The following is a 15756-nucleotide window of genomic DNA, read 5'->3' as shown; positions in this document are numbered from 1 at the left end:
CCCCCATGACGATACATTGGTAAAGCGGCCAGCCCATAGTAAGCAGAGAAGGACTTGAGTACATTCAAAAATCAAAGCTAAAACAAGCTGCTCAGTGGGAGCTAAATCATGCAGGTTCCAAGAGGGTGAGACCAACCTAATAAGGTCGGAGCTACATGAGTAAATGGGAACATTGCATGTTTTATACCAGAATATTTATATGGTAAATATTTTTGAATGATTATTTTTAATGAGGCAATAATATAATTAATGCAACAAACTGATTCCGAGTTCTATTACCATAGCTGAGTGTTGTGAACACGTAAGTAGCACTGGGCATTCCTGTCCCTTTACTTGTCACTCCAGACACGGTCACTTCATATTCATGGCTGCTTTTTAGTCCCAATAACACATGGCTTCTGCGACTTGGAGAATTCAGAAACACCTCTAAGATAAAATCATGCAGGGTATTAATTGGGAGATAATTACATACTGTACAAAGAAGTTGTTCAAATGTAATATATACACAAATAAGTTTCACACACAAAAAATATATATATTTTATCTGTTTATATAGTGGGGGCTGGATGCAGGGAAGTCCTGTTTGACAGGTGGAGTGTCTGGAAGCAGGGAGGACGTGTGTGACAGGTGAGGTGTCGGGAAGCAGGGAGGACGTGTGTGACAGGTGAGGTGTCTGGAAGCAGGGAGGACGTGTGTGACAGGTGAGGTGTCTGGAAGCAGGGAGGACGTGTGTGACAGGTGAGGTGTCTGGAAGCAGGGAGGACGTGTGTGACAGGTGAGGTGCCTGGAAGCAGGGAGGACGTGTGTGACAGGTGAGGTGTCGGGAAGCAGGGAGGACGTGTGTGACAGGTGAGGTGTCTGGAAGCAGGGAGGACGTGTGTGACAGGTGAGGTGTCTGGAAGCAGGGAGGACGTGTGTGACAGGTGAGGTGCCTGGAAGCAGGGAGGACGTGTGTGACAGGTGAGGTGTCGGGAAGCAGGGAGGACGTGTGTGATAGGTGAGGTGTCGGGAAGCAGGGAGGACGTGTGTGACAGGTGAGGTGTCTGGAAGCAGGGAGGACGTGTGTGACAAGTGAGGTGTCTGGAAGCAGGGAGGACGTGTGTGACAGGTGAGGTGCCTGGAAGCAGGGAGGACGTGTGTGACAGGTGAGGTGTCTGGAAGCAGGGAGGACGTGTGTGACAGGTGAGGTGTCTGGAAGCAGGGAGGACGTGTGTGACAGGTGAGGTGTCTGGAAGCAGGGAGGACGTGTGTGACAGGTGAGGTGTCTGGAAGCAGGGAGGACGTGTGTGACAGGTGAGGTGCCTGGAAGCAGGGAGGACGTGTGTGACAGGTGAGGTGTCTGGAAGCAGGGAGGACGTGTGTGACAGGTGAGGTGTCGGGAAGCAGGGAGGACGTGTGTGACAGGTGAGGTGTCGGGAAGCAGGGAGGACGTGTGTGACAGGTGAGGTGTCTGGAAGCAGGGAGGACGTGTGTGACAGGTGAGGTGTCTGGAAGCAGGGAGGACGTGTGTGACAGGTGAGGTGTCTGGAAGCAGGGAGGACGTGTGTGACAGGTGAGGTGTCTGGAAGCAGGGAGGACGTGTGTGACAGGTGAGGTGCCTGGAAGCAGGGAGGACGTGTGTGACAGGTGAGGTGTCTGGAAGCAGGGAGGACGTGTGTGACAGGTGAGGTGTCGGGAAGCAGGGAGGACGTGTGTGACAGGTGAGGTGTCTGGAAGCAGGGAGGATGTGTGTGACAAGTGCGGTTTCTAAAAGCAATGAGCGTTTGTGTCACGGGTTGGGTGTTTTGAAGCTGGGAGGACATGTGACGGGGGGTCTGGAAGCAGGGAGAATGTGTGACAAGTGAGGTGTCTGGAAGCAGGGAGCACGTGTGTGACAGGTGAGGTGTCTGGAAGCAGGGAGCACGTGTGTGACAGGTGAGGTGTCTGGAAGCAGGGAGCACGTGTGTGACAGGTGCGGTTTATAAAAGCAGTGAGGGCATGTGTGTCTGGAAGCAGGGAGGACGTGTCAAGCAGGGTGTTTAGGTTTAGTATGTTTTTGTTTTTTTTTTAAATTGATAAAAACAGCTAAAATCACAGAAGTTGGACCTGTTTTTGTTCCTACAGTATTATTAACCTCAATAACATTAATTTCCATTCAATTTTGACCACCTCACAGCTCATAATATTGTTTTCATCCAGTTTAGGCTGAAAGGTTGCACCGAGCTAGCTAGCTGGCTGACTAAGCTAAGTGACAGCAGTGGGCCGCACAAACACATGGTACATCTAGGAAACAGTGGCACTGCAGTAGCAGACAGAATGGCAGTGTAATAAACTATACGACCCCATATTAGAAACCAAGAATGTTTTAATTAATCCCAAGGGAGGTGTAGTATATATGTAGTGAAAGGTTGGAAAAGGAAGGATTGATTTTATTTTTTTATTCCGAACCAAATTAATGTGGGAGGAGGGGAGAGCATTAAGTTATAATTATAATAAAAAAGCAGATCAGAGAAGTGAAAAGGATTGTTTAAAAACAAGCATCCAAAATCCCAATGAATGTTGATTGATTAATTATTACAACTGGGTGAACATGTCCCATGTTTTGCCCATAAAATAAACTTGGTGGTTCATAATTTTTTCATACATTTAAAGGGGAATGTAAGCAATGTTGTCTGTGGCTATAAAAATTTCAGGACATTTTCGGCATTCAGCAACCACATGTTGAAGATTTCAGCAGCTGTGGCAGTTCAACTTCAAACATGGCACATCTAGGGTACAGAGTGGCATTGCAGTGGAAGACAGGATGGCAGTTTAATAAACTATACAACCCTATATTACAAACCAAAGGGTATATTTACTAAAGTGGAGTTGTTGCCCATAGCAACCAATCAGATTCTAGCTATTACCTTCTAGAACAGTGATTCCCAACCTGGTTAAATCAAATTAACTGAGGTACTAATTAAGGCACTTGTGCTCAAGTAAAGCTATCCCTAAAACCTGGACTGTTAGTGCGCCTTGAGGACCGTGGTTGGGAACCCCTGTTCTAGAAGGTGCTAGATAAATGATAAGTAGAATCTGATTGGTTGCTATGGGCAACAACTCCACTTCAAATAATCTGCACTTTAATGAAAACATTCTTGGGGTTATATTTTCTAATCAAGAACTAGATCAGAGGCCCAAGGGAGATGGAATATGTATGTAGTGAAAGGCAGGTAAGAGATTTAAGTTACATTTTTCATTCTAAAGCAAATTTAGGAGGAGGGGAGTGGTTTACATAGAAAATTTTCCCATTCACATCAGTCCCTGCCCCAGTGGAGCTTTCAGCAATCTATGTTCCCTATCACATTCGCACACACGTATACACTATGGTTAATTTTTGTTGGGAGCCAATTATTAACATACCAGTGTATTGGAGTGTGGGAGGAAAACTGAGTACCCATAGGAAACGCATGCAAGCACAGGGAGAATATATAAACTATACATGATTGGTGTTGATAATTTAACCATAAAAAAGCAAATCAGAGAAGTGGAAAGCATTGTTAAAATAAGCATCCAAAATCCCAATGAAGTTCTGCAGGATTTAAGGCCTTTTTAAACTGAATAGTTAATTATATGATTTGACGATACTAAACTGCATCTGTTGAGAAGCTGCAGGAAATGGGGGCTAAATGTCTGGATCAGAAGGTGATGAAAGGCATTGCAAAAAAAACCCAACATGACTGCCCTGTAGTACAATAATATACAGTACAAAATTGTTCGTGGGCCCTCCCACCTACCCTTATTTTGTATATTAAAAAAGACATACACAGTTTAACAAACCAATCTTTTCAGCGACAGGGACTGCCACTTTTGTGGCTAAAGTGGTCGGTTTGTTTGGACCCCCACAAAACAAGATACCAAAGGGCAGCTAAAAGTGTTGTTAATGAATGATAACATTAAAATGGCTAACAGTGTTGTTAATGATGGGCTTAAGGCAGCTAAGCTAACAGTGCTGTCAATGATCTCTACGGTGGCAAGATGCCATCATCATAATCCTCACCCTCATCAGTGTTTACATCATCTTCACACAATATTAATTCATCCCCGCTGGAATCCTCCATTACAGAAGTCTCTGTACTTTGACATAATTGCCAGTAAAGGTCTTCCTCGTGGAATTTATAGTTAATTTTGATGAAGTAGCCTCCTATGCTGATTGCAAACAAGATTCCTGGCTGTGCTGAAAACGTACACACTGGGGGGTGGGCAGCTTAAGTAAAGCAAACACAGCTTGTACAACGGCCTCGAAATTGCAATTTTTTCGCAGTAGCCAAATGGACTGTCTGACCTGCCTATTTGTACAGTGTTATTAATATAATCCACCATTCCATGGATGGTGACCGTATCAGATTGCGTTACAATATAGGTGTCACTAATTTTGGGCAACTTTTTTTTTAGACCTGACCAGATGTCAAAATGTTGTGTTGACTCATCCGCATCACCAGTAGGTCTCTTGGGAAAGCTCAGCTTTTTCTGGTAGCTGCAGTTGTTGGAGAAACTGAATAAGGAGACATTGTTGTGTCATGTGCCACTTGAGCTGACAACCTGCTCATCAGGAACTCTTTGTATCTACCTGTGTCAGTTGGAAAGAAAGACCTGACGTACGACTGAAACCAGGAATAAGCACGGACGAAAAACTGTAGTAATTAAATTTCAAGATGTTGACAACCCTTGGATCCTGGCGAAGCAAATAAAGGACTTGGTGGAATCACTTTGTTTCGTCTCCTCCTTTAGTTTCACAAGCTGCTTTTCCAAAAGTCTAATTAGGGGAATCACCTGACTCAAGCTGACAGAGTCTGAACTCATTTCACAGGTGACTACTTTTAATGGTGTCAGCACCTTGCACAACACAAAAAGTATTCTGCACTGAACTAAGGTACAATATTCCTACGTCATGGCTTGTTGTGTAGGTTTGGATGGCTTGTTGCTGTTCTTTCATTCGCTGAAGCATATAAAGGGTGGAATTCCACCTTTTTACTACCTATTGCATCAGTTGGTGGTATGGGAAATTTAACTTTTCTTGCAGCCACTGCAATCTTCTACATGCTGCTGCTGAATGGCAAAAATCTCCCGAAAATTTTTCGAGCAACAGACAGCATCTCTGTTATGGCCCTGTCATTTATTTAAAAAAAATCTACACAACCAAATTGATTGTGTGAGCAAAACATGGGACGTGTTTGAATTCGCCCAGCTGTAATGCTCTTACAATATTTGTGGTGTTATCACAAATCCTGAGGAGAGTCCAAGCGAGGTAAGCCATTTTACAATGACATCCCTGAGTTTTTCGAGGTTGACACTAATATGCCTCTTAGTGAAGCCAGTGATAAAGAGAGTATATTGTTAATGAGCTGACATTTTGTGCTACTTACTGCTGCTGCTGAAGGCGAAACACCCACCCAGTGGGCTGTCACAGTCACGTAATCTTTTGTTTGCCGAGTACCGCTTGTCCACATATCTGTGGTTAAGTGGACATTGTGAACAACTGCATTTTGTAGGCCAATAATTAAGGTTTTTTAACGTCCTGGTACAGACGAGGAAATGCTTTTCAAGTAAAATGCAATCCAGATGGAATTTGATAGCGGAGACACAGGACCTCAATTAACTGTCTAAACTTTGATGCATCAATGGCAGACATTGGACGCGGATCTAATACAGTACTAGCGTATCCGTCATGGCGCAAGTGATCCACTGGGTGACAGCTGTCCTACTTGCTTTCTCTTGCAAAGGATTGTTTAACAGTTAATTGTTTTTTTTTAAATTAATAATAGAGTATTCTTGGTCCCCTTCTGGGATGAAGATCCACACGCAGCAGCAGCAGGTCTAGCGCTCAAGGATTCTTCTGAGGAATCCTGGATAGGGGAGGACTCAGATTTAGCAAATTGGATGCAGGATTAGCTCCGATCATTAGTGAGGATATTGATGATGAAGATGTTGGTGGTGGAGATTGCAGGTGTGGGGATCTAGCTGAAAAAATTGAGCTAGCTGATGCTGGACTGCATGTTATTACTTTTTTAGCATAAGTTTCTGATTTTGCCAAACAACTTTTCATGAACGTGCTGCAAATGAAGTAACGGAGAGGTTCCTAGAAGGTTAAGGTCTCTAACATTACTTACACTGGATTTACAAACGCTACATATGACAATTGTCAGTATTTGGCTCAAAATAATTCCACACATAATAGGTGGATTTTTTCATCTAATGCCCAGGCATGACAATGGCCTTCTTCTTATCATGGGAAAGAACTGCTTCCACTTGTACCTGACTTACACAAACAACATCCTCACCATCAACATTCTCATTAATGGCAGCAGCTACACATACATCCCCATATATCAAATTCTGTATCATATTATTCTATTTTGGATCATACATCAGATTATTTTAAACAAAATAACTTTTTTATTTTTTTAAAACTCCGCACAAACTGTCTGCGACACACTGCGCAGATAACACGGTGACCCAAAAGCTACTGTGCGTTAGTCTTGTATCAAGGGCCTGCCTGGCATTCACTAGTCTGAAAGACATAAATTATTTTAAACAAGAAAAAACTTTTATAACTTTGCATGAACTCTCTGCGACACACTGCGCAGGTAACACAGTGACCCTGAAGCTACTGTGCTTTAGTCATGTATCATAGGCCTGACTATTACAGGTGACCAACAGTGACCAGACAGTGTGACACAAAGTGCCCACTGCCCCTGCTTGAGACTGCAACACAGCTCCCTCCCTGAGTCCACTCCACACAGACACAGTGCCCCTGCCTTATATACAGAGAAGGGTCACTGCACTGCTGCCAAGCTAACTAAATAATCCTTTTTTTCTATCTAGCAATAGAGCCCTACCTACTGTACACTGCCTCCCCATCAAATCTCCAGCGTGAAATGGCAGCTGAAGACATTGGCAGGACTTTTATGTGCAAATCCAAAACACAGCAAGATCCGACAACGGGAAGATGATATTTTTCCTTGTTTAGGAATCCGAGCCTGATAGAGACAATTGGATATGCAATATTCGGGTGGGTTCGGTTTACGGAAAACCAACCGCGCACATCTCTATTAATTACATATATTAATGTCCAAAAATGGGTTTACATGCCTCATATACCAGACACCTTTAAGCAGGCTTGCAATGCGTGTTGCTGTCAGGCCCGTTGAAGCATTTATCTTGTAGTCTTCATGCAAAGTGTCAATACAAATCTCTTTATCCTAAATATGAAATATGGGAATTTGTTATGAACAATGCATTATGTAATCTTACCTAGAGTGGTGTTTCTTGAGATATCTGTGCAATATATCCTGTAGCCCAATAAAAACCCCAAGCGGTCCTCGTCCGGAATATCTCCCCACTCAATAACAGCGTAAGTCTTTGTCACATTTCTTACAGTGATATTATCGGGACCTGTCCTAGGAACTGCAAAGAAATGTCAGTACATTCAGAACAGTACATTAAGTGTTTGTGCTACCTGGGTAATAGAGGGACTGAATAAGAGACGGACAGTAATGCAAATGCAACTGTTAAAATATGCTAATGTTTCCAAAGCACAGCCAAGCATAGGGACGCCCACTGCTACCTTCTCATATCCGTCCCACGGCAACATGCAACAGCGTAAACATCAGTACTATCAGAGCACAGCAGGCAGCCATGCAGCATATGCAGCAAGTCTGACCAGCCGCAGACTCGGCAGTTCCAGTGCCCATGGAACAGAGTTTAAATGGTCAGATACGCCTGCGTTTTTTCTAACCAGTTACCAACCCGAAATGCTGACTACTTGTCACTCACTTTGCAGCTGGGTCCTCTGTGCGGTGGATCACAGCATTCGCGCATGTGCACAAGCAAACATTCACTCAATCTGCGTAAAAGTCACCATTGCGTCTGTCTCTGTATCAGGCCCAGAATGCACAAGCAGTTGAGACTTCTTTATACAGCTTGGTTTTAGTTTTGTGTGTCAGAAGAGGCTCTCTCCCTAGCCCTAGAAGGGAGACACAGCAGTGGTCTCCTTCTCTCTCCCTGCATGATGTGTGGCTGCTTTATAGTGGACAGGTGAGAAGTGTTACATGGGGAAAGGGGAAGGAATTCCGCTCATCATCTTTCTGGACCCAAGAAAAGTAATTTTCTCTGTTGTTTCAATAATTTCCTCTCTTGTACACTGCAGGCCATTATTTATTCCACTTACTATGGCAAGAGCTCCCCTTCATATCTGGCAATACAGTAATCAGCACACATACCTCCTTCTTCTGGATAAATAGATGTGACTCCAAAGGTTGTTTCATTTCTGGAATCCTGACATTGGCACAAGTCATATATGTATAACATTATCATGTAACGCTTCATCCTTTGAAATGGCCCTGGATGTTCCCAAAAGATAAACCAGAGCAATGAAAGTATCGGACAGACCTACATTGTTCATACTATAATAATTAATTTGTAAGATACTAAAGTTAGAGGACGGCATCTCTGCAGCCATGTCGGGGGTGGGGGGAGGTGGAGGGGGCGGCATGGAACTGTCCAGCCAGTCAGTGGGAGGTAGAAATATGGATAGGAAAAGCAAGATTTCCAATTGTAGGTGTGCCCAGAATTTGGCCAATGTTCCAAGGAGGAGTTTGGTATGATAGAAAAGCACATATTCAATAAATCATTAAGCTCTTAGGATGAAAATAGTCTATAACAGGATTTTTTGACCATAAGAATTTTCCTAGTGCCCACTAACGTATATACATTTTATTTTATTAAGGACATTGTAACTCCACCCATCAAGGGCCATTCATTTCAATGTGACAGGAATATGGGCAAGAAAGGAGGCACACCTCCTCTCACGTCCCTATTCCCCTTCTGTTTCTGAGCTACAGTGAGTGCAGGAAGGCGGGAATGACCCTTCTGCCTCTCTGTGCTTGTTATGCTGTCAGATTTTGCAGGGAGAAATAAAATAGAGAAGTTACCCATAACAACCAATCAGCTAATAGCTCTCATTTATCTAGCACAGTCTATAAATTACAGAAGCTGATTGGTTGCTATAGGAAACTTTATCTCTTGAAAGATTGATAAATCTCCCCCTATGTGAGGTGGAGATAGCCATGTTGGGGCCAATGGGCGACAGGATGGTGCCTCGCGGCTCTGACTTTGTGTATATAAAAGGTTATCAAGTACCTATGGAAATATTCAGTAAGTAACCCCCCTGTTTCCTGTATCTATTAATTGTAATTGTTATCTTGCCTTAAATTCCCTGGCTGGATTACCTGAAGGTGTATGTACTGTGAGACTGGAAAACAAGCTGCCTAAACTGTGCAGCACCCTGATCAACTGTGAATGTAGACAGACCGCTAAACAGCACAACCGGATAAAAGAAAAGCTACCTGGAATTGAATAGTTGTCAATTTTGTACATAATGGTCTTTGACTCCATTTCTGAGTAGCTAGTGCCCCAATTGATTACAACAAAATCATATTCAAATAAAGGGCTCCAGGTCAGAAAAATGATGCTGTTGTTATGTGTAGCAAATATCTTTCCAGGTAATTCTGCAGGAATACAAAATAAAAATAAAACATAAAACATCTATATTGGTATTTAACAATCCACTAATATGTATAATATGGTGCAAATGTGGGTCTACGGTTGTATTAAGGAGCCTATTTATTATTTACTGGGTTTATGAACCAATCACAAACTTGCACTGGTTAGCCACGATTTCTCAGAGCTACTCATCCAAGTTTATCTGCCAGCGCCACACACCTGAAGAGAGGTTATCCCAACTAAAGAGCTTCCCCTACTGTGTAGTCTAAAGTCGCCAGCTTACTTCAGTGTTGAAAGACTTCACTTCCTAGGTTCCCTGCTGGAAGCTGCTATTTATGAGTGATCACCAGGCCATGTATACACACAGTACAGCTGCCAGAGAGGGACCCAAAGATACCTCTACAGCAAAAATTTAGCCCATAGACTACAGCAGATAATGCCATCTGAAGTTGGCATTAGCTATGGGGCCAAGCTCGGAAAAGCTATGCTTCACCCAGGCGGCAGTGCACATTAAGAATGATAGGGAGTGCAGTAGGGAGCATGACTTCACCTAACACAGAAGGTATCTCTGGTAATTCCTGTAGTAGACACTTGTTGAACAGGAACTGTACTCAAAATTGCCTACAGTAAAGTGTACGGCTACATGGTGTGGTTTTAGGCTTAATAAATAGACCCCATAGTCCATAGTTACCCAAACTCTGGCATTACAGTACATGTTTTAAGGACATCCATGCTTGAGCACAGGTTACTTAATTAGTACCTCAGTCAATTTGATTTAACCATCTGGACTCAAGCCTGGATATCCTTAAACCCTGGTCTGTAATGGCGGAGTTTAGGAATCTGTGCCATAGTCTGATAATGGAGGATATAACACAAAAGATATGAAATCATAACAAGGTACAACCCACCTTCTTTTTATGTAAGTAGATTTTTTAATCCCAATGTATAAAAGGTAAGTGGTCTGTTATGTCTATTAATCAAATGTTGCAAATAATAATAATAATAATAATAATAAATGAATAATAATAATAATGACATGAAGAATAATAAAACTAATTAATAATACTACATGTGATTTATCACCTGCCATAGTTGGAGGATGAACCACAGTGCTTACTAAGGCAGAGCTCCCTGCTCTGTTGTAAGCACTTAGAAAGACATTGAAGAAAGCCACAGAGAGATTTATATGTAACATAGTGTCTGTTGTCCTTAGGGTGATATTGTAATTGCAGCTATTTGGCAGTCTCTGAATTGTTACCAAGTATCCATCCACATAGTCATGTTTGATATACTGCAGGATCAACAAGAGCAAAAATAAGTCATCAGAAATGAGCTACTGTATAAACTCACATTGCCTGGCTTACATACTTTTCTAGGGGACTCTAAGCAAAGCACTGATTATAGTCTACAAGTTGTTACTGAAACAATTACAGATATTCTCATGAATTGAGTATATATATATATATATATATATATATATATATATATATATATATGTAAAGCAAACAACAGTGGTAGCTGCACTCCTCAAGATACAATAGCAGGTTACAGAGAACCTTCTTTACTTCAACGTTTCAATCACAGAATGATTTTCATGATGAAGTTAGTGCTTAGCGCTCGCAAACGGGTCGATAGCCGGGCAGTGCGCATGCGCGAGCCCCGGAGCGAGCGGGAAATCACTCGCTCCGGCGCTTGCATCCAAAAGGGGCAGTTGTCGATGTTGATCGACAGCTCGCCTCGTTTGGTAGGCGGGTCGGGGGGGGGGGGGGGGGGGGGAGGTGGCTGGCCAAACGGAGGCGTTCCCGAAGGAACGCCTGCCGTTTGGGGGCGGCCCTGCTGACATCAGGAGTTATGTCAGTAGTGAGCTTCCGGCTCTATTAGAGCCGGAAGCTCACTGGGGCTAGCGGCAGACAAGACCCTACCGCAAGGGTCTCGTCACAAGCCCAATGGTTGCGATGGTCGCGACCATCGCCTGTCCACCCGCAAAAGCTGTGGGTGGTCACCCACAGCTTGGCGAGCGGCCAGGAGGCCGGCTCCCGCCCCCAAAAAAAGCCGCCATTATTCAGGGCCTCAGTGCATGTGGAGAGTGTGGTAGAGGGGTAGAGGAGAATTGTGAGCTGCCTTGCACTCACCACCAGTCTGGGTGTAACTGGGAATGTCAGTAGATATGGTGTGAAAGTTGTGTTTCTCTTTACTCTTAGAAGGAACCTTAACATTTTTTTGTAATAACACTTTTTGGCAAAAACACCAGTTTCACTGTAAACTTGTTGAACCTCAGAACAGTACCCACTCTTTTCTCTATGAATGTTACATGAAATACAATGTAAATACCTTCCACTCAATAGTAACACGCTGCTTGCCAGGAGATAATTTCTTATTGGTAACAAAAATATCGGGTGCTCCGGTTAATTCTGCAATAAATTAATAAATTTGGAAATACGTTACCATTCCTTTTCACAAAGCACAACACTGTTGTCTAAAATAAGAACTTCTCTGGATAACTGCTGCTGCCATTATAGACTGGAAACAATGTGGAGGAATAGTGCGTTTATCTGTCCGCTGTAGGCATTGGAACGTCTCCTTCCACTATTTGATGCTCGTCTGCATAAAATCAGGCTACAAATATTTGGCCCTTGACTAAAATACAATATCAATAAGAGTAAAACATTACCTGCAAATTAGCACACCCTCTCAATATATTCTTTATGGCTTTTTCTCCATAGTATGGTTAGCTAGAGTCACATTTATATCTTAAAGAACTCAACACAAACCTAACATTTAGTTTTGTATCATGCTCACTATATAAGGCCAAACTACAGAGTGTTACATCCAGCTATGGGCTAGCAGTCACATGGCCTATGCTGTTTTTATGTTCGGCCTAGTTCAGACAGGACGCTGTGAAGACCCAGTTGTACAGAACAGAGAAGCATGAGGTCATTGGGCTCATAGACATACATGCTGGACTATAGGTAAAACGTTGAGTTTTAGATTCACAGGGTATATTTACTAAGGTGAGATGTTGCCCATATCAACCAATCAGATGCTAGCTATTATCTTCTAGAAGGTGCTAGTTAAATGTTAAGTAGCATCTGATTGGTTGCTATGGGCAACATCTCACTTCTAAAAATTCTCACTTTAGTAAATTTACCCCACATAGTGAAGTGAATGTTGTGTTATTGGCAAAGAAGGCACCTGATAAATGTATATACCTGAAATCTGTCTCCTCTCATTCATATTTGTGTGTCTGCAGGAATTAACATGAAGAAAAGGAGATCAGATCAGTCAACTATTTTAGGTGGGGGTTGGGTACCACCACTTCAAATCCCGACCCCGGGAACCCCACTATTGAAGATCCCGACGGGGGCTGGTAAGTACCCTATTCCTCCCCACTCCCCCCTAACCCTAACCCTCCCTTAGTGGTGCCTAACCCTAACCCCCCCCCCTTCCCGCACCCTAAATCTAACCCTCCCAGGGGGGATGCCTAACCCTAACCGACCCCTCCCCACAGCGTAAACCTAACCATCCCCAGGGGGTGCCTAACCCTATTTAACCCTCTGGGGTTCCTAAACCTAACCATCCCCCCCATCCCCATCTAACACGCTTAAACTTCCCCGGATCCTTAGTTCGGGATTCCAGCGGTCGCAATGCCGACACCGGTATCCTGATCCCCTTTGGGATATCGGCGTCAGCATTGTGAGGGGCGGCAGGATTCCGGCATCAGTATTTCAACTGCCAGCATCCCATCCGCCGGCATATAAACTACATCCCGTAGGTGGAACAGGGCGCTGATGTAAAATTAATAGGATTAGTAGAGGAACTCACCATGAGATATATTTGTTTCTCCTTCCCATCGGCAGTGAAAGCAAAATTCACGTAAACATCTTTGCTGGACTACGTATGATGTTGGCACCAATGTTTCTGGCAGTGACACAGTGGCTGACATGTTTGTTACATTGATCTACAGTATGGTAGAAATGGTAGATTCATTTTCTAGATCATCAAATGTAATTATCATGCAGGATGACCATATTTTTAGTAACCAGTCACCTTCAATTGATATCTATTGCATTGTGCACTACTTTTCCCTCAAACATTTTGTTGCTCTAACTCAGAGGGTCCAGTCTGTTATTACGGCCACTAACTGCAGCTATGTAATATGTTATATATTCCCACTAGCACAGAGAGAACTGCCTGTCCACCCTTTTAATTAATTGACGTCAAAGCTGAACTGAAGAGCTGAACATCAGTTACGACGGACTCTTAGAAAACCCCATGCCACAATGAGTGGGTAATGTCCGGCTCCGATAACAATGGATGGCGCTGGATTAAGACAAAAGAGCAGCTAAAAATTTATCAGTGGAGTTTTAGTACGTGGATTAATTACAACTAAGTTGGTGGATATACACTTGTGAGCTTGAAGCTGTTCCCCAGCATCATATTAAGCCTCACCAAGTGCCTCATACGATACCTTGGAGCACCTAATGCCTCCAAGCTATGCATTTCAAGGGAAGATCCTCTCTCTCAGGTAATACATTCAATTAGGAACCACCTGTTTGGGTCATCAGAAAAATTACCAACTGACATGGGGTCCCAAAGCAACTGCACCAGCTACGTCTGTAGACAAGTGTAGTTCCCTGTTATCCACTACCTCTGTCTGTCACAATGACCTTCCATTATAGATTCCAGGAGCTCTTCCAATATCCTCAAATCCATCCTCCACCCTTATAAAATGATGTGGGCACAACCACTGTTGTTTTTATTCACCATCCTGCAACTAAAAATCCTTCCCATGGGAATTATCTGTGTTCGGCGCTCTCAGCAGTAACTGCTGGGTACATGCTCTGTGTGTCACCTTTAATGCCAATAATTAAGCAGCTTGTATTCCATTTTTATGGAGTCAATCACAGGAAATTCATAGTTGAATTTGACTGTTCTAATGTATCCTGCGCTACGTTCACCCCAATTAATTCTGTCATCTTATCGATTGAGCACATCAATACCACATTGGTGACTTGCTTGTCTGCATAAAGGGAAAACCGTCCAAAAAACACTAACAAACGGAGATAACAGTCTCAATACAGACATATGATACCAAACACATCATGGGGAGGAATTTGTCACAATACATTTTATTTCCACACAAACCTCAACTCTGGATGCATTGGGAACAGGGGTCCATGCAAACAAAGCCCTCTCGTCCAACCTCCAAATGGTCGGGTAAAATAAGGTGTATGGTGCGAAGGAGCTAATTCAGACCCGCTCGCTAGGATGCGAATGCTCGTAGCTGACCGATAGCTGCAATCTGCGCATGCGTATGCAAGTGCAATGCGCGTGTGCAAACCACTGCGAAAGATCAGAATGCGCTCGCTCATTGCGCATAGACAGCCCAGCAGAATGAGAGACAGGAGAAGCCGTTTGTGGGTGGTGACAGGGGCAGTCCACTGGAAACGGGGGAGTGGAGGTGCGAACGCAGGCGTGCCTGAGTGTTTCAACGCCGTTTCGGAGGCATGTATAATTAAAAGGCAGCGTCATAAAACACGGCACTTGGTGGGATTTCACTCTGAAGTGATCGCAGTGCTTGCGGCAGGGTATAGGCATCCAAAATTAGAGAGAAAAAAACTGAAATGACCGGAAGGTGGTGCACTCAAAATACATTATATTAAAACATAACTTTTATTATAATTCAAATAATATCAAAAATAGCGAAAATTGAGTTAAAAATGTAAAGAAAGTGAAAAAGTGTGAAATACGTGTTTTAAAAGTGATACAGCGTCCTTGCCGTACTCCCAAATATTAACTTGCGAAATTGACAGCTAGACAGAAATGGAATCAATAATATTGATAATATTAATAATAAATGTTCATTTATCCTGTATGGTTCCTAATAGCTAATGATAGGAATCTGTTAATTCAATATACAGGAACTTGCCACTGATTATATCATAAACTGGTCAGTTGATTATTTATAAATGATCCTCCCAAAAGGATTAATATCCAGATAGTGGGTATTTATTATCTGTTTAATAATTCCACGTGTCATTCCTCACTCCTACACAGGAAGATATATAATATATGGTTTTACTGAAAAGTACAGCTTAGAAGGTAGGTATGAAAGATCTAGTGGGAAGACACATATAGGATCTCTTTCACTGTGTATGATGATCTTCTGTCTGTGTATATAGTGGAGAGATAATATTATACTCAATTTCTTATTATACTCAGTCTCTCATTATA

General features: G+C 42.9%; 1 protein-coding gene across 1 annotated transcript in view; it reads right to left on the bottom strand.

Moving 5' to 3' along the window:
• The window catches only part of LOC148508770 (interleukin-6 receptor subunit beta-like), a 48869-nt gene that overhangs the window by 5337 nt on the left and 27776 nt on the right, over window positions 1-15756 (bottom strand). Inside the window, exons 5-11 of the mRNA XM_088444017.1 lie at window positions 13345-13480; window positions 11854-11933; window positions 10606-10813; window positions 9366-9527; window positions 8241-8360; window positions 7273-7425; window positions 280-426 (exon numbers count right to left, since the gene is read on the bottom strand). Of these exons, the coding sequence (XP_088300143.1) occupies window positions 280-426; window positions 7273-7425; window positions 8241-8360; window positions 9366-9527; window positions 10606-10813; window positions 11854-11933; window positions 13345-13480 (1006 nt within the window). The remainder of the gene's footprint in view (window positions 1-279; window positions 427-7272; window positions 7426-8240; window positions 8361-9365; window positions 9528-10605; window positions 10814-11853; window positions 11934-13344; window positions 13481-15756) is intronic.

Source organism: Taudactylus pleione, unplaced genomic scaffold (genome assembly GCF_031769625.1).
Source record: "Taudactylus pleione unplaced genomic scaffold, aTauple2 ptg000345l, whole genome shotgun sequence".
In the NCBI taxonomy this organism is placed as follows: Eukaryota; Metazoa; Chordata; class Amphibia; order Anura; family Myobatrachidae; genus Taudactylus; species Taudactylus pleione.
This window is presented reverse-complemented; position numbering and strand designations above follow the sequence as displayed.